The sequence below is a fragment of the Camelus bactrianus genome, chromosome 12, assembly GCF_048773025.1.
Source record: "Camelus bactrianus isolate YW-2024 breed Bactrian camel chromosome 12, ASM4877302v1, whole genome shotgun sequence".
In the NCBI taxonomy this organism is placed as follows: domain Eukaryota; kingdom Metazoa; phylum Chordata; class Mammalia; order Artiodactyla; family Camelidae; genus Camelus; species Camelus bactrianus.
In genome coordinates, this window is record NC_133550.1 from 57,508,405 (window position 1) to 57,529,212 (window position 20,808).

Here is a 20,808-nt window from a genome sequence, read left to right on the forward strand (position 1 = left end):
AGCAACTTAAAAAAAAAAAAAAAGTCAAGTGTAAACTGTAAGCTTTTAAACTACATCTTTATAGGAACAAACCCTGGTACATAGCAGACATTTAATAAATGTTTATTAAATAAACCTGCCACCTTATTTCTCCTCTCCTGTTATTCAAAACTCTTCTTTTCTTGGTGTGCAGGTTGCCAGGGTGGTGAATAACTAAAGTTTCACATAATAGATTATGCCTTGGCACTGACTGAGTGCTAAGTGTGTGCTAAGCATTGTGTTAACCTCTTGACATGTGTCCCTCATCTCAGGTAATTCTACAATTTCCCAGTGAAGTAGATATTATCATCTCTCTTTAATACATGAGAAAACGGAGGTTCAGAGAGGTCACAGCAAGCTCAAGCAAATACACACACACACACACACACACAGACACACACACACACAGACACACACACAGAGGCTCACAAAATCAAAGAAGCACTTTTAAGGTGTATGCAAAATGCAGTGGGGTCTATGAAGATAATATGCTCTTTGCCCTTCCAAAGGGTCTTAGCGGGGGAAACATTTATGTCTAATGTGACCATAATCCAAGGCAAGAAAGAGCATCACGGTGGAGCCTGGAAGGGGAGAAACCCTAGGGCAGGAAAAGGAAGGAATCAAGGCAAGAATGGCTGAAGAGGACCTGGTTAATTAAGACTCTGAAGGGAGGGGTCAGGAGGAAAAGTGTGATTCACGACTTCACACTATACTAAGTGCTTTGTACATTATCACCTTTTTACTTCTAATCCTACCAATTCAGAGTATGCTTATTTCCAATTTTAGATGAATAAGCCAAAACCTGAAGAAATCTTCCCCAGATGTTCTAGTCCACATTTAATGTCGCCTCACTTCCTACTGGCCGCTTCTGTTAGGGACTGCTCATATGCATTGCCTTGTATACTGATGTATAACTTTGTGTGTGTGTGGGTGGGTGGGGGTGTGTGTGGGGGTTCTCGTGAGTACAAATTCCTTATCTCTAAAACAAGCATAAACTACTTGAGGCAGGAACCTTTATTTTATTCTTCTTTAATATCCCCCATTATATGATCACATAGTAGATGCTGAAATATTTATGGAAACATATTAATGCTAAACTACATCTGTAGTTTCTAACTATTTCTAACTATTTCTAGCTATTTCTAACTATTTTTATTTTGTGTAAAGGTTTTATGACAGCAGATGAGAGAAAATTATTCGACCACCTCAAATCTCCTCATCTGAAATATTGGGTTCCATTCATCTGGTTTGGAAATCTCGCAGCTAAAGCCCGGAAAGAAGGCAGAATCAGAGACAGTGTTGATCTGCAGTCGCTGATGACTGTAAGTACATCGTAAACTGTCAGTAAAAGATCAGAGACCAGCAGGGACCGGGATGCAACAGGTTGGACCTGGACAAGTCTGCTTTGTTCAATCCTGGTTCCAAAGGAACCGGAAAGACTGGGTGGGTATCAGAACCCTCACCATGCGGGAGGGCAAGGGTACACAGGTTAACTCAGGTTAATTGGCTGCTTAGAGGCTCTGTCTTAAGCTGAATTAGGCTTTGTGATAGGCTGTGTAAGAAAGTGTTCCTTGATTGATCATCACTGCCTACCCAGGACTCTGAAGGATCTGGCACCCACAAGGCGGCTCTGCCATCCCTAACTCCAGAATCCGAGAAAGAAATCTCGAGTAGAAATAAACCTCCCCAGTCAGTTCCCCCAAACTGGAATCTCCCAGGGTTAATTCAGCTTTCCAGACGCTCCTGGAAACCAAACTGTGTTTTCACTAAATGAAAGAACCCTGAATTCATTTGAGAAACAAATATATAGAAGAGCTGGGTAGATTTGTGCCATGACAGCCCTCTGCCTGGATTAGGCTAAAAGGAGTGAATGATTTAAAAATAGCTCCCCAGTTGGGGGAGGGTATAGCTCAGTGGTAGGGTACTTGCCTAGCATGCATGAGGTCCTGGCTTCAATCCCCAGGACTTCCATTAAATAAATAAACCTAATTACCTCCTTCCTAAAAAATTTTTTAAAAATAGCTCCCAGATTAACATATACTCTTTTGCCCAGTCTTAAATAATAACTTGTGTTCAATAGAGGAAAAAAAAAATCAATGGGTCCCAGTACTTCCTGCTCCAGAGATACATTTTCTGTTGATATCAGCATTCTAAAGTCTTCATTTGTTGGGGGAAAGGTTAAGGATGTATTTAGCTCTTTTTTCTAAGATCTATAGTAAGCATGTTTTTGAAAGAGATAGAGAATCAAAAAATAATCTGCTTTCCACATAATTTACCAAAATGGCTAGAAGTGGCTTATTTAAAATAGTAACCACTGCCTTTCCACCACCACTTTGGACCAATATATATGTTGGAAATTATGGATTCAGTAGAATAGGGGATATTTCTATACAGTTCTGATTTATCTTAATATTTAAAAATGTCCAACTCTACTCTTTTTTTTTTGCACATTGCTGAATGATGTTGGTAGCCCATGATTTTCAAAATGTTCCTCTTGGGGTGGCCTTCAGAACCACCATTTTACAGGCATATTCCTAAAAGGTATGGCCACATTCTGAGTCAGTAAATATTTATGACTACACCCCTCATTTTAGTCACCCGTGTTTTCTCTGTTTCTGGCTCAGGAAATGAACCGGTATCGCTCGTGGTGCAGCCTCTTATTTGGTTATGACTGGGTTGGGATTCCGCTGGTTTACACGCAGGTATTGAACACTTGGCACGTGACTTTCCTTTCTCCTTGCCTGCTTTGCTTGCTGTGGGCAGCCAGCTCTGGGCTCTCACTCGGGTTTCTCTGTTTCAGGTTGTCACACTGGCTGTCTACACCTTCTTCTTGGCGTGCCTGATTGGACGCCAGTTTTTGGATCCCACCAAAGGCTACGCGGGGCATGACTTGGACCTCTACATCCCGGTCTTTACTCTCCTACAGTTCTTCTTCTACGCAGGATGGCTCAAGGTAGCCGACAGTCTCCGTGTCTGAGACCTGCTCTGTAATCTTCATCATGTTCCAAACTCTGCACACTGATCCCTAACTGAATCTCTCATTCATGAGTCAAAGGTAGATTTAACATTTATTAGTTCAGAGATGTTATCACTTTTCAACTGGGGATTAAAGTGACGGGGATGTGGTGAGTACTGTGGGACAGTCTGAAGCAGCTCATTTACGCAAAGACATTACCAGAACAGTCTTTTAGGGCTATTGATTGTTTTAAGTCTTTGTGCGCTCCCATTAGGATTACGATGATGTAATTAAGGTAATAACTGTAACTGCATTGATATTTATGCCACAAAAAGCAACTAGGAAGAGTAAAAGAGAGTAAATAGGAGTCCTTGTATCTCAGACTTAAGTATTAGGACTATATTATTATCTTAGTTCTGCTCACCTCTGTAAATAGCTTCTATTTCCTGAAATCCCACTAGCTGTCCCACAACTTTAAATGCATCCCATTTTCAAAACCAGAACTGAGACTCAAAAGAATTCATCAGAAGTCCACGAACAATAATAAATGCTGGAAAGGACGTGGAGAAAAGGGAACCCTCCTACATTGTTGGTGGAAAAGTAATTTGGTGCAGCCACTATGGAAAACAGTATGGTGATTCCTTTAAAAACTAAAAATAGAGTTACCATATAATCTAGCAATCCGACTCCTGGGCATATACCTGGAAAACTCTAATATGAAAAGATATATGTACCCCAATGCTCATAGCAGCACTATTTACAATAGCCAAGATGTGGAAGCAACTTAAATGTCCATTAACAGATGACTGGGTAAAGAAGATGTGGCGGATATCTATATCTATCTATCTATCTATCTATCTATCTATCTATCTATCTATCTATCTATGGGGGGGAGAGATATGATGGAATACTACACAGCCATAAAAAAGAATGAAATAATGCCATTTGCAGCAACATGGATTGACCTAAAGATGATCATACTAAGTGAAATAAGTCAGACAAAGACAAATACCATGTGATATGACTTACATGTGGGACCTAAAAAAAAAATGATACAAATGAACTTATTTATAAAACAGAAAGAGACTCACAGACATAGAAAACAAACTTATGGTTACCAAAGAGGAAAGGGTAGGGAGGGATAAATTAGGAGCTTGAGATTAGCAGATACAAATGACTATATATAAAATAGATGAACAACAAGGTCCTAATGTATAGCCCAGGGAACTACATTCAATATCTTGCAATAATCTCTAATGAAAAAGAATATATTTATGTATAATGGAATCACTATGCTGTACACCAGAAATTGACACAACATTGTAAATCAATTGTATTTCAATTAAAAAAATTCATCAGAATAAAATCAGAAAGTCACTGGGGGAAAAAAAAAAAGAATAAATAAAGTCAGAAAGACCAGGATTAATGATGGAGTTTGATTTGCCATGAAATTAAAAACAGGCCAGAGTATTGAAAACAGCTAGTCCAGTCATCAGGGTAGAATCTCATTTTTTCCCACCACCATCTCCCCCACCCACCCCTCCTTAGATGTATATGTAAATATCAAATGCCTGAATCTTCCAGCTCTTTCGTACGTGATAGAAAACGATCAGAGACAGTGGCTTCACCAAGTTAATGGAAATCTAAGGACAGTTGGAAGATAACTTTACCAAAACAGAATTTTCAGATTTTTGACCTTCCCAGTAGCCACCTGCCACTGGCATGGTCCAGGCCTTCCAGGTTGTGGCAGCGTCTTCCCTGCAGATGCCTTTACTTTCATGGGTTTGAATCTTAACCAGGAAAAATTTATATGTTAGCATTTCAAATTATGCTCCAAAGAGTAGAGGCATGTGTTTTACAAATGGCAAAACCATTTTTAGCCAGAGGACAGTGACTCAATTATTTTTACCCATTTGAGATGGAGAAAAAGCAAGAGAGACCAACAGCTCTCATTTCCCATTAGAGAAAAAAAAAAGTAGACTCTACTTTTATAAACGGAAAATCACCACAATTGGCCCAAACACTCAGCCATGCTGGTCTTTCATTGTCCTTTCCCCTGAGTTGTGATGAGCTTTTTGCCCTTCACTTTGTGTCCATGTGAATGAGGTGTTCGGCCAGCCTGGAAGGAACAGTTAGCAGCTCCTGCCTTCCGAAGTGCTCTCTAAAACATTAACATTCTTTTCCTTTCCTTGAAGGCAAAGTATGGGAAGACAGTCTTAGCTCCATTAAGAGGTAGGCCGTCCTAAGAGAAGAGAGCTTTCCCACCCAGTGCTCTGTATCTCAATTTCTAAACAGCTGTTTTGTCTTAACCATTGTAATATTTATAAAGCTTTTCAAAGTACAGAAAACCCATCTTAATCTTATGGACAGTGTATTACTCAGTAGTTGCTGATGGGGCCTCCCAGTGAGTAGAGGGTATTTCTGTGACATAGTCAACTCAGAGACATGGGTATCATTTTGGTAGTTAAATGTGGACTCTGATATGATATTCAAGACTGACTCCATAAAAGTGAACTTCTGGATATGACAAAAGTATTTTCAGGACCCATCCAGTGGCCCATTTAATTTAAGGAAAACCGCCGGCAGGAAAGGGTAGACAGCCCCTTGGAACGTGCAGTGAAGGACGTGGACGTGGACATCACTGTGAGGCTGACTGACACGGGGCCCCGGCCCCGCCATGGGCTGTCCCTCACAACAAGGGGCACGTACTCCTCTGAGTCAGTGGTTCTCAACGCTGGCCGCACATTAAACCCTCCTGGGAGCTTCACCCAATTCTGATGCCTGGGCTCCACCTCACACCCATTCAATCAGAGTCTTTAGGGGAGGGACCCAGCCATCAATTTTCTTTAAAAGCTCCCCAGGTGACTTTGACATTCGGCCAAGGTTGAACACAACTGCTCTAAGTGGTGAGACTTAAATCCTAAAAAGACACACAGGTAGGTTTTCTACCAAATAGTCTCAGAATCTAGGAGCTCAGCTAATCGATGGTGACTTTATTTTATACACTTGAACGTCTTTCGCGTCTAGGCCCAGTGTAAAATCACGCACACACACGTGTCCAGATAATAAAAAGTAAAAGTAATTAATCAAAATGGAGAATAATAGGTGAGTCATACTTGGCATATAAATCTCTCATCAAGAAGGCTACTCAGTTCAGGAACATGGTAAGACCATCTAATGTTGACCAACTATTGGAAGATACAGGAAGCTATGTAACTTCTGAGTAATTTACTAGATGGCAGTAAGTCCTTTAAGGTAAAGCTAAGTAAGACAAATTCCAGCTTTATGACTTAGTCGCTCTCTGACTCATTTGTTTAGCAGTCGTGTCCAATAATTGTGAATCTCCTTGTATTATTTTCTTTAATTATAATTTAAGTCTTTCTTTGCTGTTTAACCTTCCCTGTGTTTACATGTTATCTGGTCACCTGGGCCTCTGTAAATTCTTGAAAAGCAGAGGCTATGAGACAAATATCATATGATGTTACTTACATGTGGAATCTTAAAAAAAAAAAAAAGATACAAATTCTATTTACAAACCCAAACAGACTCATGGACATAGAAAACAAACCATGGTTATCAAAGGGGAAAGGGCGGGGAGGGATAAATTAGGGGTTAAGGATTAATAGACACACATTACTATATATAAAATAGATAAACAAGGACCTACTGTATATAGCACAGGGAACTATATTTAGTTTCCTGTGATAATATATAATGGAAAATAATCTGAAAAGAAAATATGTATGTATGTATATGTACAACTGAATCACTTTGCAATATGCTTGAAACTAACACTGTACATCAACTACACTTCAATAAAAAAATTTTTTTTAAAAGAGCACAGATTATGTACCCCTCAAACTGTCTAGCACAGTGCCTAGCATGTCGTCAGTGCTCCTTCGATGTTCACTGGCTTGATTCGTACCTGAGAAGCAATCATTTGGCCCCTAAGCAGTACGGAGCTTCTCCCAGCTGGGGCCGGCGGCACAGGCAGAGCCGTGGGAGAGCGGGCCTATGCGGGTGTGCAATTAGCGGTCTCACAGTCCCGCCTCGCTTGCTCGCAAATACCTGTGTCCGCAGAACAGCCGACTCCCCTCCTGGCTTCCTGTTACGAGAGAAAGCAGAGAGTGAAACAGGAACCGTCTTCAACCTCCATTCTCGGTCCTCACGAGCCCCATGGCAGACCTATCCTTTGTTCTCTGTTGCAGGTAGCAGAGCAGCTCATCAACCCTTTTGGAGAAGATGATGATGATTTTGAAACTAACTGGTGCATTGACAGAAACCTGCAGGTGAGAGGAGCTTTTCTTTCCTTTACGAACATTAATAATAAATCACATGTGATGTTTTGAATCTAAACAGGCCCTAACTGCAGCCCCCTGAACTTGAGGGCTTCAGCCTCAGATGAAGGAAGTTTGGCTATTAAGTACGTTGTGTCAAGGTCCTTTTGGAACCTCACAGGTCCTGGATCTCAGTGCCAGTGAAATTTAGACCCTTTGAAGTAGAATTTCAAGCCAGTTTTCTTTGTAAGTTTCTTTATTAGCCTCACATAGCTTCTTCCATCTCAGTACAGAATAATATTTTAATTCATTCTTTATTCTGTTTCCTATTGTCACCTAAAAAGGTTAACAGTGACATAAAACAGCAGCCAGACACAATCCAGTGCGAGTTCCCAAGCTCATGTCATGTAGGTCCCTACACTCAGATGTCCAGCAGCCGGATACTGGGAACATGGGTTACACTAGCCTATGTCTCAAATCTTGAACTGCACCAAACGGACCCCATGGGGCCTTTACCCCGAGGCATTATTCCAGAGAGGTTTTTCATGAAGAAGCAGCATAAGAGAATTTTCATTTTAGGCAAGACTCTCCTCAGACCATTCTCTTCTCTGAGAATCACAGACTGAGAAAGGCCTTCAACTTGTTTATTGGTTTCAAGCCCTTGCTTAGCTCTTAAACAGGGTCAAACACTTCACCATAGATCACTGTCTGTTCACGAACTGGCCCCGTACACAGAGGGCAAGGAGAGACCAAAGAAAAAGGCAGACCATTCCAGATTGGTAGGTGGGAGGTTTAATAAGCAAGGGAGCCTACTTAAGAGGCTTGTCTTGGGTGGATGTGAGATGAACAGAACTCCACACCTACCCACCAGGATCTCAAAAATTGATACAGAGGCCTTACTGGGGTTCAGTTAGGTATTCAAAACACATTACTCTCTCAAGGTTGTGTCCTTAAAGCGGCTCCCACTACGGGAACGGTAGGTGGAATGGATGTTCCAGAGATGGCGCAGAGGAGCCTCTGATTGCCCTGGTCCAGCTCACAGCTCACTGGGCAAGTCATGACCTCTAGATGACCTCCAACAATCACACTGTCAGCCAGTTAAGGAGGAAGCGTAACGCCCACGTCACTCACTTTGTGTAAAAATGGGATTCCCAGAGGATTAATAATTTATTCACGCATCATTTTGTCAAAGTCAAGAGGAGAGACCACTATAACCCCGAGTGGTATAGGCTTGTTGATAGACTTTTGTAAACAAATAAAAATTCAGGGCACATAAGAAATGATATCAAGAATAAATGTGTCTTGTGGGGAGGGTACAGCTCATGCTTAGCATGCATGAGGTCCTGGGTTCAATCCCCAGTACTGCCATTAAAAAAGAAGAAGAAGAAGAAGAAAGAGAAGAAGAAACGTACTTATTGGATCGATGAAAGGGGTGTGGAAATCTTCAACTCCTTGTAACATTAGGATTACGTGGTTGCTGTCAGAATAGCCACTAGACAGTAAGGTAACTTTGAGCAAAGAAGAAAAAGGTGTCTTTCCTGCTTCTGATAAGATGCACCTCCACTGTGGGGCATGGGGTTTGACGAACCTAGTCTGGGCAGTCTTATGGCCCCACTGACCCCCATTGCCAAGTGGTCTCGTGCAGTAAGTGCCATGTACAACTCACTGTAGCAGCCCTGGTTATAGCAAATATGAACTGTAGACAGTTGTACATTCACTCATTCAGACTGTGTTCTACCTCACTCCAAACCCCATCCACGCACTGGAACTTACTCTCTTCCTTTATACAATTCACATGTGAATTATTCTAATACGGTAACGGTGGTTTTAGGTGTCCCTTTTAGCCGTGGATGAAATGCACATGAGCTTACCCAAGATGAAGAAGGACATTTACTGGGATGATTCTGCCGCTCGACCGCCGTACACGCTGGCAGCTGCTGACTACTGCATACCCTCGTTTCTGGGGTCAACAATCCAAATGGGGTGAGTGCATTTTAAAAACCATCCATATTGGGGAAATAAGTAGATCACTGTTCTGATCTCTTTATGCTCCGGTCTTGAAGTTACTTTCATGAGAACTCTCAATTATTTGTATCTTTTAATGGTAGCCTTTTCAAATTTTCAGACATAATTAATAAGCCCAAGAGAGTGAGAAAGTAAAGAGATTATAGTTTCTGGTTGGTTTAAATAGGGTGTGTGTGTGTGTGTGTGTGTGTGTGTCTGTGTGTGCGTCTGTGTGTCTGTGTGTGTCTGTGTGTCTCTGTGTCTCTGTATGTGTCTGTGTCCATGTGTGTGTGTGTGTGTTTGGAGGTAATTTGCATTTTACCTTGCTCTTATACCACAGCAAACTTCCCAATAGTCATAAAACTATTCTCTTCTTCCCCTCCACCTTGAAGAGTGGTTTATTTAATTATAAAATTGTTTATTATTTAATTATGACTATCAGAGTTAAATGTATTTTAACAAGTATTTACTGAGCATATACCATGAGCAGGTGCTGTGTTAGGCTATTTTGAGACAAGCAAGCCTTCAGGAATAAGATAAATTTTATCCGAAATTTTCTCGAAGATTATAATCTGATGAAACTGACACGTTTAGTATACAAGCCGGTCTCTGTTCAGTGGTTTTAACATAACAATCTGTCCCTGTGTGCTATGAGCTTTAAATAAATGGGCTGGGGCCTGCAGTAAAACATGTATAGTTCATGAATAATTTTATTAAATCTGATAATGTATTTGGTTTTGGAGAGATGTGTGAATGTGGGGGAGTTTAAGTATATTTGCTGAAGGCAAACGCCACAGTTTCCAAGTATCTTAAAGAGAAGAGTGTGGACAGATTTAGGAAAGTAAAAAGAAGCCCTCTAAAAAAATGTAGAATTTTGCAAATTTTTTCTCATAATTTTCGGCAAAACTATGGTTCATTGTTCCCTGAGGCCAGCTCTAAGCAGATTTGGGAAGCAAGCTTGTGCTGCCGCCACCTATGACCTTTCTTTCTCTTCCCTCCACACTGTTGAGCCCTCCTCTTTCCCTACTGTTAAAAACTAAAGTTCAATTGTGTCAATTTTAAAGATCTTATTGTCTTTATTTAATGACCCATGAATGGAGCAGCATCCAACCTAGCAGATAGAAAGGCGCTCCAAGGAGGTGGACAAAGGAAGGACTTTTCTAGGCAGGAGGCAACAGGAATAAGGAAGTCACACCAGGCCAAAAAGTGCGTGGGTGACCTTGCAATGGAGACACCATGGAGGGGTCTAGCAGGCATATTACCTAACTAGTGCTCATCAGACAGGACCCGTGTGGCCCTCTCTGTCCCTCAATCCTACTTTTCTCTCCACTGGCTCAGGTGTCAGGCAGGCTTCCCCCTCGTGATGGCAGAAAGGCCAGATGGCAGCCAGCAGCTCCCAGCGCCCGGCCTATCTTCTGAGCAAACCCTGTGGAAAGAGCACATCTCTTTTCCAACTCTTTAAAGCACTGGGATTTATGACAACTGGCTGGGCGTGGCTAACATGCCCATTCCTGAACCAACAGCTATCAAAAGGAAGACACAATACTTTGATTGGCTAAGGTTGCCTTGTGTGTCCATCTTTGGACCAAGGGGTGTGGTCAGCCCCAACCAACCATATAGAGTAGGTGATGTTTGGAGCAAAATCAGCGTGCTATTACCAGGAGAAGGGCGAATGGTCTACCGGGCTGGCAAAAACAAGAGATGTCCTCTAAAATCGAAAAGATAACTCCCTACTCAGTGAATTGTTCGCTCACCAAGTGCCATGTCAGTACCAAGTAAACCATCTGACCGAGGCTCAGGGAAAAGGGAAGTAGAAGTAAGGATTTCTGTAGCACAGGAGGTTGGTGATGCCTGAGCCAGCGAGCTCCTGGCATTAGGAGGAAGACAAGGTGTCAGTGTGGTACGGATGCAAACGTGTCAGTGTTTGCTGCTTGATGGCATATAATATCCTTTCCTGGATTTTTTTATTTTCTTATTCTATTTAGGATGTAGGTTCCCAGCATATTTCATTCGGAAATCAAATTTGCCTTATCTTTTCAGATCAACCTTTCAGGTGTGTAAATCACAATTCCCAGAAATGGCCCAGAAATTCCAAGAGCGAGGAAAGGGCACTTCAATAACTCAGCAGAAGTACCGTCCCAGGGAACCTGAGGGATGACTCTGTCTCCTGTTTTCTTTCACATTCAGAGCACTACTCATTTCCACATGAAAAGGAAACTCCTTGGAGACAATTCCTTTGTTCCTTACATTCAGGAATACATTCAAAATACTGCCCTACTTTCTACACATTTACCGAATATACATTATCGAAATAAAATAACTTCCGCCCACCTTTTATCTCAAGTACAAATTTAATTGACCATGTTTTTCCTTTTATCTTCACATACGGAACGTACTCATTCATTTATTCAGGCAAAAATTTCTTGGAGGTTCTCTTGTATGGTAGGTTCTATGTCAGACACTAGAGAGAGGCAAAAACAAAACCAAAAAACCAAAAAACACACCTTCTAAGCTCACAGACATAAAGAGGAGACAGGTTATAACACGATGTGGTACACGCAGCAACAGAGAAATGCCGAGTCTTCTGGGAACACAGGGGAGGTACCCTTCACAGAGTCCAGGGAGTCGAAGGAGGCCCTTGGAGTTGGGGAGTCAAATGTGCATCCTTCAGAATGAATTTGGAGCCAACACAGAGAGCAGGGGGGTTCCAGCAGAGGGTACATGCAGGCCAGCATGAGCAAAGACGGAAAGGAGCTATGGTATATTCAAAGCAGAAATATTTTAAAATTTGAGCTTATTGAGGTATAGCTGACATATAGAATCATAAGACAATTAAAGTACACATTGTGGTGATTTGATATATGTATACATTGTGGAAGGATTCCCCCATCTGGTGGACTAACACATCTATCACTATATATATATATATATATATATATATTTGATGAGAACGTTTAAGTTCTATTCTCAGCAAATTCCAATTATTCAATTCAGTGTTATCAACTCTAGTCACCATGTTTCCATTAGCTTCTCAGACCTTATTTACCTCACAGCTTAACATTAACACGCTTTTACCTAGTTTATCTCTATTTCCCCCCAGCCTCCCAGCCCCTGGCAACCATTTTTCTATGCTGCGCTTCTATTAGAGTAACAATTTGATATGCAAAGCAGAAGAGCCAAGAAATGAATCTGGAGAGGGAGGGAGGTGAGGGAGGGTTACGGAGGGTTTTATAGTCTGAGGAACGCGTTTCAGCCTTGTCCCAAAGCTATTAAGTGACATGGTCACAGTTGTGTTTCAGGCAGGTTATCTGGCTGAAAGATGGATGGCTGGGGTAAGACCAGAGCCAGGGACCAGTGAGCTGACCATTAGTACGGTTTAGAGTGGAGAGGATAAGGGCCTGACTCGGGTGACCCTACAAGGCGTGTAGACAGTGGAGATGGCGGAAGGGACACATTCGAGAAAAGAGGAGGAGTTGAGAATGACAGGGTGGCTGGTAATGAGCCAAGGGTGACAGAGAGTCTTGAGGAAGAGCTGCCGTTGGGGGGAGGTGATGAGCTTCCTTTTGCATGGGCTGCATTTGAGGCATCTGTGGACAGTTCACAGGGAGACGGCCCAGCCAGCAGTGAGAACAGAGACAAAATCCAAGCGGGAGGATGCATCTGACTGTTATCAGCACTGGGTGTGTGAGACAGTGAGAGGGACCACCCAAGGACGGGGTCAGGTGAGTAGGCCAGAGGGAGAAAGGCGTCCTTGAAAGAGAGCAGGAATGGTCAGGAGAGATGCAGGAAGAGAACCCAGAGGATGCCCTGTCTTAGGGGTCAGTGGTGGACGTTCCAACATCAGGTCTGAAAAACACCATGGGAGTTTGCATTTTAAGGTCATTGGAGACTTAAGTGAGAGTGTTGGGCAGAAGCTGAATTACAGGAGGTTGAGGAGTGACTGGGAGGCAAGGAGATCAAGATTTCCAGTGGAACTACTTTAAAAATAATTGTATAATGGCAAATTCCAAACGTATACAGAGTAGAGAACAAACTGTAATTAACCTCATGTACCCATCACCCACCTTCCATTATCATGGTCAGCCTGGTTTCCTCCATCCTCCCACCCACCTTCACCCTCCCCACCACTGGACCATCGTAAAGCAGATCTAACCACAATGCCATTTTCATGCCTAAAAAACCCCCAAATCAAACAAAAAACCTCACAATAGTTCCTTAATTCATTTACTCGTCATGAACTACTTTTTTGAGAAGTCTGGATTATGGAGAGGAGATAAACCAGACAGGAATCAGTAAGGGACAGCGAGGAATGGCCTGGGAGCTACTGGTGACCAAGATTAAGAAAACTGCCCACAAGCAGCCAAAAAAGAGGCATTCATAAGACACACACCAAGAAAACAGGCCCAAATCCTGAAATGAAAACAGGTCTTCTTCGGGCGCTAGTAGACACTTGACGCTTGGTAAATTTCACTTAACCAAAACAAGCCTAGGATGCTCAAACTCAAGCCAGCACCGCTGAAAATATGTTTCTTTTTAAAACAAACAAACAAATAAGGTCCAGGCCTTTCCTGCCACAGCAAGCTTGAGGCAGGGTGCTTGTCTTCACATCCTAGCATCCTGAGTTCACTCCAAAATTCTTACTTTTTAGATATTTGGGATTATCATTAGCACAGATTTTTAAGGCTCTGAGGAATGGAGCACATGGACATTAAAAACCTCTCAAAACTCCCTTTCATCCTGTCTTGGAAATCTGAATGGCCAACTGGAAAGCAGCGATACTCCCTTAAAGGCACTGGGAAAACCCTAACAAAACACCCATCCATAGCAGCTGCAGGATTCGAAGTTCTGGAGAAGAGAGGCTGCAGCTGCTGATGAATTGGGTCACTCAAGTGTGTCGTGAGGGGTGACACGGAGGAGTGTGCTCACTGTGTCTTGCTAATGGATAAAATCATACTCTCAGCCCGGGAACCTTAAACTGTTGGCTGCAATCCTATTCCAAGAGACTGTCTTCTTGGGTTTTCTGCCGTGATTCAAGTATGTCAAAACATCCTCACATTTGTCGTGATCTTAGGCAATGGGTCTGTGACATCAGTTAAGTATCCATTTGACAAAGAGGAGAAATATTCCAATTTTTGTGAGAGTTCCTTCGGGTTGGGAGTTGAGGAATTCATCTGATATTAATTTGGTACTGTGAAACTACGACCATGTACCTGGAAACCATGACTTTGACCTATCCATCTTCATTCCAAGAGTCCTAAGAATATTTAGCACTAATGCAACTATTTTTGCAATCATACACGTATGTATTGGATGTTCACAAAGCATTTAAGATTGTACAGTACCATTAGAAGTATTGTTAGTGATATTAATTCAAGTATATCAAAATACATATTCCAGCAAGCAAAGACTTCACTGAAGTGTGGTTAAATAGACTTCTAGATGGATGCTCTCGTCAGTAATCCCTTCTTAGCCAGCTATATACAAATATTTTAACTTTACAGGAAAATGCATAGTCTGATATATATACTTTTGCACGCTTGTGTCATAAACAACCCAAAATATCTCCAATTCTGAATCACTAACTTCAACAAAAATATATTCTTGGAACATTGATTTTCACTTAATGTACCAGAAAGGAAGGAGAGATGGAAGCTCTCAGGGAGATGAATGTGCATTAAATTTATAATTTTAGAACTTGTTCAGGGATTCTTGCATACGCCGACAAGGCGTCACCGTTGGCGCTTGGCTTTTACCTTGAAAGTGCTGTGAGGGGTAGAGATGGTGTAATTCCCTTTTCTAACAAAATTCCCATAGAATCCAACAGTATTGAGAGGCAGGGGCTTTAAGTGAACCCCCACTTCGGGCCACAATTTCTTTTTGCGACAGCCAGTGGAGGCGGGATGAGCAGATAAGGCTAGAAATGCCAGTTCTTTAACTAGATTCGCCATCATCTTCAGTCCAAACTAGCTGAGAGGCAACAGAGAGGCAGCGGGAAGGTCGCCAGCTCTCCGGACTGAGCCATTTCCCATCAGGCTCCACTAGTGGGAACTGTCCCCCAGCCCGGGGAGCAGGGAGGGGGCTGGGTGGACACAACCTTCTGTCCACCGGGTTTTTGTCACAATGCTCGCCACCCCCCACCCCGCCCACCTCCCAGCTTAGCATGAGGGTTATTTACTCATTTTGTAAGCCCTTGGCTACAGCTTTGGTGGAGATTCTGCAGTGCAGAAGGTTAAAAATAACAGTGTTGGCCTCTAATGGGTTTGAAGAATACATTTTGCTTTGCCTGTGAATAAACACTCCAGCACACGTGCTTCTGTCCTGATAGATTTTCATGCAAATTATTGGTTCCCTCCAAGGCAGCCGCCCGACTTTGGGTGCGCTGGCAATTTGAAAACAATAAATCTGACCCGAGGAAGTAGAACTCGTTGCATTAAATATCATTTTCCTAAATTCCTCATTTCAGTCCTGTGACAATGACCTCTTATTATTTGAATTTAAATTGTCAAAATACCACTTGAAAAGTGGCCACAGAGAAAGACAGGCTTTATATTTGTCTGATCACACTCAGGAGAAGGGGGTCACTTTGCAAAAAGCTTGCTGTGAAAAATAGGCATTAAATCTTTCAAGCCATCAGGGATGTTTTGGTGTTTCCACATCAGACACGTGCTAAGAGGTCTGAAGGTCGGCTGCCACCTGCCGCCGTCCTGTGCCCTGCCTCTTCTTTGTTATGGCCACAGGCAGTGTGTTCTTCTGCACCCCTGACCAGCCCAAACATCTTTTCAAGAGGCCTTAATTTAGTCACCGCTGCTCATGCCCTCAGATTTGCCATTGGCAAGGGAGACCGTGGGGCAGATGGTTTTGTAGAAGTTCAGCAGATATTTTGAAAATTGGGGTTGTTGGGGTTTTTTTAAACATTGTAGTTTAAAATAAGAACACACCCCAATCCTGACATCGATCTGACCCTATAGAAACAATGCATGATCTCCCTCCTTCCAGAATCAACGAGAACCAACAAGCCTGCTGAGCTTTACATAACCTATTCTCTCTCCCCCGCTGGCCCTTCTCCTCCCTTCAAAAGTAGCCCAATACATGCCACAACCTTTCTCACTCTCAGCCTTTCTGCATTCGTGATTTATAATGTTATAACATTTACTGCAGGATCTGACAATGTTTGCAAATGGCACAAAAAAATGACATTGGGAGCCGAGGTCAGGGCAGTCCCACCACCTGATTGGCCTTATCGTCTTTCTCTGAAAAAAATCCAACTTCCCCCTGTCCTTATGTTTCCTCTCCATCTACTCAACGCCCTCGTCTCACCATTAAATGACGGTTACAGTCATCCTTTCCAACATGTTTATTGCTAGGGGTCAGCTTCAAGGTGTAATAACATTTTTGAAGGACACTCTGGAAGGAGAGCACGGAGTGACCTTCAGACAGATACTATTATTTCCTCCAACCGTGTGCAAGAAGTCGATGATGATTTGGAAACCAGCTCTGAAAGTCTGCCAGTCATTGACAGGGTCCTTTTTGTATCTCCTACTCTTCAAAGCTTTTCCACACATATTATTCCTTTTGAACTTCCAAACACCCTCGTAAAGCAGGTAGACTAAGTATTGGTGTCATTAGTTTACCAAGTATGATGCTAAGCCACAGAGAGGTTAGGTGAGTATCCAAAGGTCACACAGCCAGGTAGCATCAGCCTTGGTAGCACTGATCGTGGCTCTGCAGGCTCCCAAAATAAATCCATTTTCCTGACCACAGACGCAGTTCTCAAATTCCATCTGCTGGACATTAATGGCTGCATGGCACTTTCCATGAATGTCCTCTGGTCTCTAATTACCAGCCTGTCTCAGTCCAAGTGAATCCCAGAACCTAAGACCTAGCTTTTTCCACTGACCTTCTCTAACACATAGCAACATAAGGAGGGTGCTTACAGACTATCATCTCATGTTTCGGCTATAATTGTTTTGGGGCATTTTAAGGGGTGTTATATTTGGGCCTCTGGACTGTACTAACCCTGTGCCAAAGGTACACTTTAAATATCAAATAAGGAGGAGGAAAAGTCTTAAAGGGCCTAAAAGGTACATCCAAGCGTCCCAACTGGGAAATAAAGACTCTTTTAATGTATTCTATTCTGCATGCTCTAAGCTTTAAACCATTTTGCTCTTAAACCACAGTTTCTGCTGTCATATTGAGAAGCATGAGTATCAGAGAAAGGAGATGGGCACTGGGCGCTGGCAACAAGACCTTCCATCACGGGAACTTTAGGAAGAAAGGTCACGGGGCCCGTCATGCCGGGGAGCTCTGCGCTGCTCTCGGCCAGCAGGAGCTGGGAGGCTTCCTTCATCACTCCAGCATGAGGCTCATAGCACCGCCCCCCAGATCACAGGCCACCAAGTGTCCTTCCAAAGACCCACATATGGGCCTTTAGGACTAACGATGTGGAAAGCTCCTGAGTCATGTTTCTTATCCAAGGCATTTCTGGTTGACACCACTCAGCAGAGTTGCTTTTGTCGTAGCTTTTCCTGCTTGGACACCACCACCAAATGCACCCTAGTGATGCCCTCCCCAGAGGCTGCCCACTGCCTCTGGAATCAAGTCCAAATCCCTCTCCCCAGTATATAGAACTCCTCATAACACAGTCCAAGGCCACCAGCTTCTGCCTGACACTATTCTGTGTGTTTGACGCAAATTCGAGGATTTCCCATTCCTCACAAACACCCTGAGAGTCCCCACTGTCTCATTTGTTCAAGTCACTTCTTCCACCTGGAATACTGTTTCCTTTCTCAGCCCATCTGACTCCTACTTAGTGTCAAAGGCCAGCAAAGACCTTACTTTGCCCCCAGATTTAACTATTTATATACAGGCTTTCACCCTCCTTTTAAATTACATTAGATAGAATTTAATGCAACAAATTTGCTCATGGTAGATGCTCGATCAGTTTAGCTGGGTAAGTGGATAAATCACATGCGTCCACACCACAATCTCACAAGGCAGGAAGGTGTGATAGCATCTTGTCGACAGCCCTGCCCAATGGCAGTCAGTCAATCAGTAGAACTTTAGCAAGAATGCCAGCCCTTTTGCAGTTTGCTTTTTGCAACCAGTCTGTTTTTCTCCAATTTATGACCCATGGCCTTAATCATTTTACCCCACTACATCAGCACATCGTTAGAAAGATTTTCCCTTAGGATTCACAAAGTTTTGAAGTGATAACAATACAGATTTTTTTTTTCCTAGCAAGATTTTGTCATTCCCACACGACTGTGTGGTTTAAAAGTAGTTAAGGGGGACAAATTCCAAATAAAAAGTCAAGATTCCAAATGAAGGACAGGGACCTGTCCTACAAAGGGAGATTGCCAGCTCCACCTCGGATTCCCAGAGCACGCCCAGCGTGGCAATCTCAGTGACCAACCACTCCCATGTGTTCCGTCACTAAATGGATTCCTGAAGTGTGCCTGGAGATCTGACCTAATGAGATGCAATGAGCAGGGTCACCAAGGCTGCTGAAAGCATGAGTCCGCGTTTCTCGGGTCAGTGTAACAGAATCTGCACCATGCACGGTGCAGGGTGGGCCAGGAGGCTATCTGGTAGCCAAGGGCACTGCTGGGGCTTTGGAATAACAGCACGAGGCTGTAATTGGATGCCACCCCAGGATGTTTAGCCAGTTAATCATCTCAATCATCCATCTTTTATTCATAAACGTGGACGAATGATGTTCTCTTTGGCTGTTCACTTCGCCCTTTCAGGTTACACCAATGCTTTTGCTGTTCCAACTTTTTCCTTTATGTCCCATAAAATGCACCTGACATAGTTAAAGCCTCTCGTCACCGTGGATGTCGGTACAGACACTGGACTGGGAGGGCCCGATCACTGTTGCTCCCAGGGCCAGCGGAAACATCTCTAGTTTAAAGGCAAGGCTTTGAGTAGTTCCTCTTAACCTCGTTAAAAACCACAAATCCACAGAGATATAAACTGATGCTACCCAGTAGCCCTTATTGTTATCTCAACCATCGGTTTATAGCAGCCTTGAAGAAGATTAACAATGGTAGGATTCTTTGTTTTATGTCTTAAATGTTAGAAATTTAACAGGATATTCTTAGCAATACCAGATCCATCAAACTTGATCGCCAGGGGAGCCCAATTGCGTGGTGAGTCCACACCATCTCATGGGATGTGCTCTTTCCACAAAGACTACCTTGACCCTGAGTCAGCGGACAGAAATGCGAAGCCTGAACCAGGAATGTTAGCAAGTGACCTCTGGGCCAGGACTCTTACCTCATCCCTTGACACTGATGCAGCCGGCTTTGTAAAGAAGGGATTAGGAACAAAGACTTTGGAATCAGACTTCTGGGACTGGCCCTCACTAGCTGCACAGCCTTAGCGAATCTCTCAGGACCTCAGTTTCCTCACCTGCAAAGTGTGCATAGTAATAGCAATACCAACATGCACGGTTACTGTGATAACTGAATGAATGAATACCCAGGAGGTGCAGCCAGGAAATGTTAGCTGTTATCCGGACTGCCTTGAATTTAGCAATAACCCATTGTCTTGGGGGTTCACACGGGTCCTGGGAAAACATGACTAGTGCACTGGTAACAGGGAGAAAGAAAACGTACTGTATCTTCTTCTTCTTTTTTTTTGTCTAAGTCTCTAGATCAGTGATTCTCAAAGTACAGTCTTGGGAAATCTCTGGAAATCCCCAAGAATCAAGATGCCAAGACCCACGTCCTTAAGGTTGAAACTATTTTTGTAAAAACAGTAAAATGCTATTTGCCTTTTTTCACTCTCATTCTTTCTTGAGTGTAAGGTGGAATTCTCCAGAGGCTACGCACTGTGCAGTGATGTCATCGCTTTGTTAATGGAATGTGTGCCTGTACTTTCTTGTGCTTTTTTTTATATCCCTCAGTCATCATTTCTAACACAGTAACGAGCAGTAACTATAGTCCACATAAACAAATCTCTTTGGGGTACTCAATAATTTTTTTTTTCAACCAGCAAAATGGGTTTATTTGGGAGCAGTGAAGAACTGCAATGCGGAACATGCAACTATGCAAACCATATGCAAATCCAACAAAGCAAAGCAAAGCAAACTCTTTTATGAGGAGAAGGGGAGGTTGGAAGAGGCTTTGATAAAAAGTCCATTGGAGGAAACTGGGAGTTCAAAGTATAATGGCTTTTAATTGGCTGAGCTGTGACGGTCTCTCATTGGCTGAGCTGTTGCCAGGTAGGGAAGAAACCGTTCTTCCTCCCGCAGGCAATGGTAGTAAAACAGTGTCACTTCCAGCTGGAGATGCGTGCGTGGTATGGGGTATGTCTCTTCCCAACAGATTCCTTTTGGATCTGTATGGACCTTGATTGGTACCCAGTAATTATTAAAAGTTTAAAAGGTTCCCAAGACCAAAAAGCTTAAGAACCTCTGCTAGACTATCTCAAGCTAAAGTCCCCCTCCCTCCTCCATGTCAAAAACCATAGTGCAAAAATACCAAACTCTGAGACTCCGGCCCCAGAGCTGGGCCCCTGAAGCTGCTCTGCCTGCATTTCGTCCTTGTGTGT

At 42.9% G+C, this 20,808-nt stretch overlaps 2 protein-coding genes across 18 annotated transcripts in view; one reads left to right on the forward strand and one right to left on the reverse strand.

Annotated features, from left to right (window-relative positions):
* Nucleotides 1-20,808, reverse strand: part of RAB3IP (RAB3A interacting protein) — a 149,173-nt gene that overhangs the window by 101,830 nt on the left and 26,535 nt on the right. The gene's annotated exons all lie outside the window — the stretch shown is intronic.
* Nucleotides 1-20,808, forward strand: part of BEST3 (bestrophin 3) — a 44,304-nt gene that overhangs the window by 17,429 nt on the left and 6,067 nt on the right. For 15 of the 16 annotated variants that reach the window (XM_010950499.3, XM_045513288.2, XM_074375411.1 and 12 more), the window contains 5 exons: nucleotides 1,186-1,340; nucleotides 2,643-2,720; nucleotides 2,819-2,971; nucleotides 7,183-7,263; nucleotides 9,083-9,234. In XM_010950499.3, the coding sequence (XP_010948801.2) occupies nucleotides 1,186-1,340; nucleotides 2,643-2,720; nucleotides 2,819-2,971; nucleotides 7,183-7,263; nucleotides 9,083-9,234 (619 nt within the window). Of the gene's footprint in view, nucleotides 1-1,185; nucleotides 1,341-2,642; nucleotides 2,721-2,818; nucleotides 2,972-7,182; nucleotides 7,264-9,082; nucleotides 9,235-11,295; nucleotide 20,808 lie in introns of those variants that run through there. The other variant, XM_045513293.2, reaches the window with a different exon arrangement.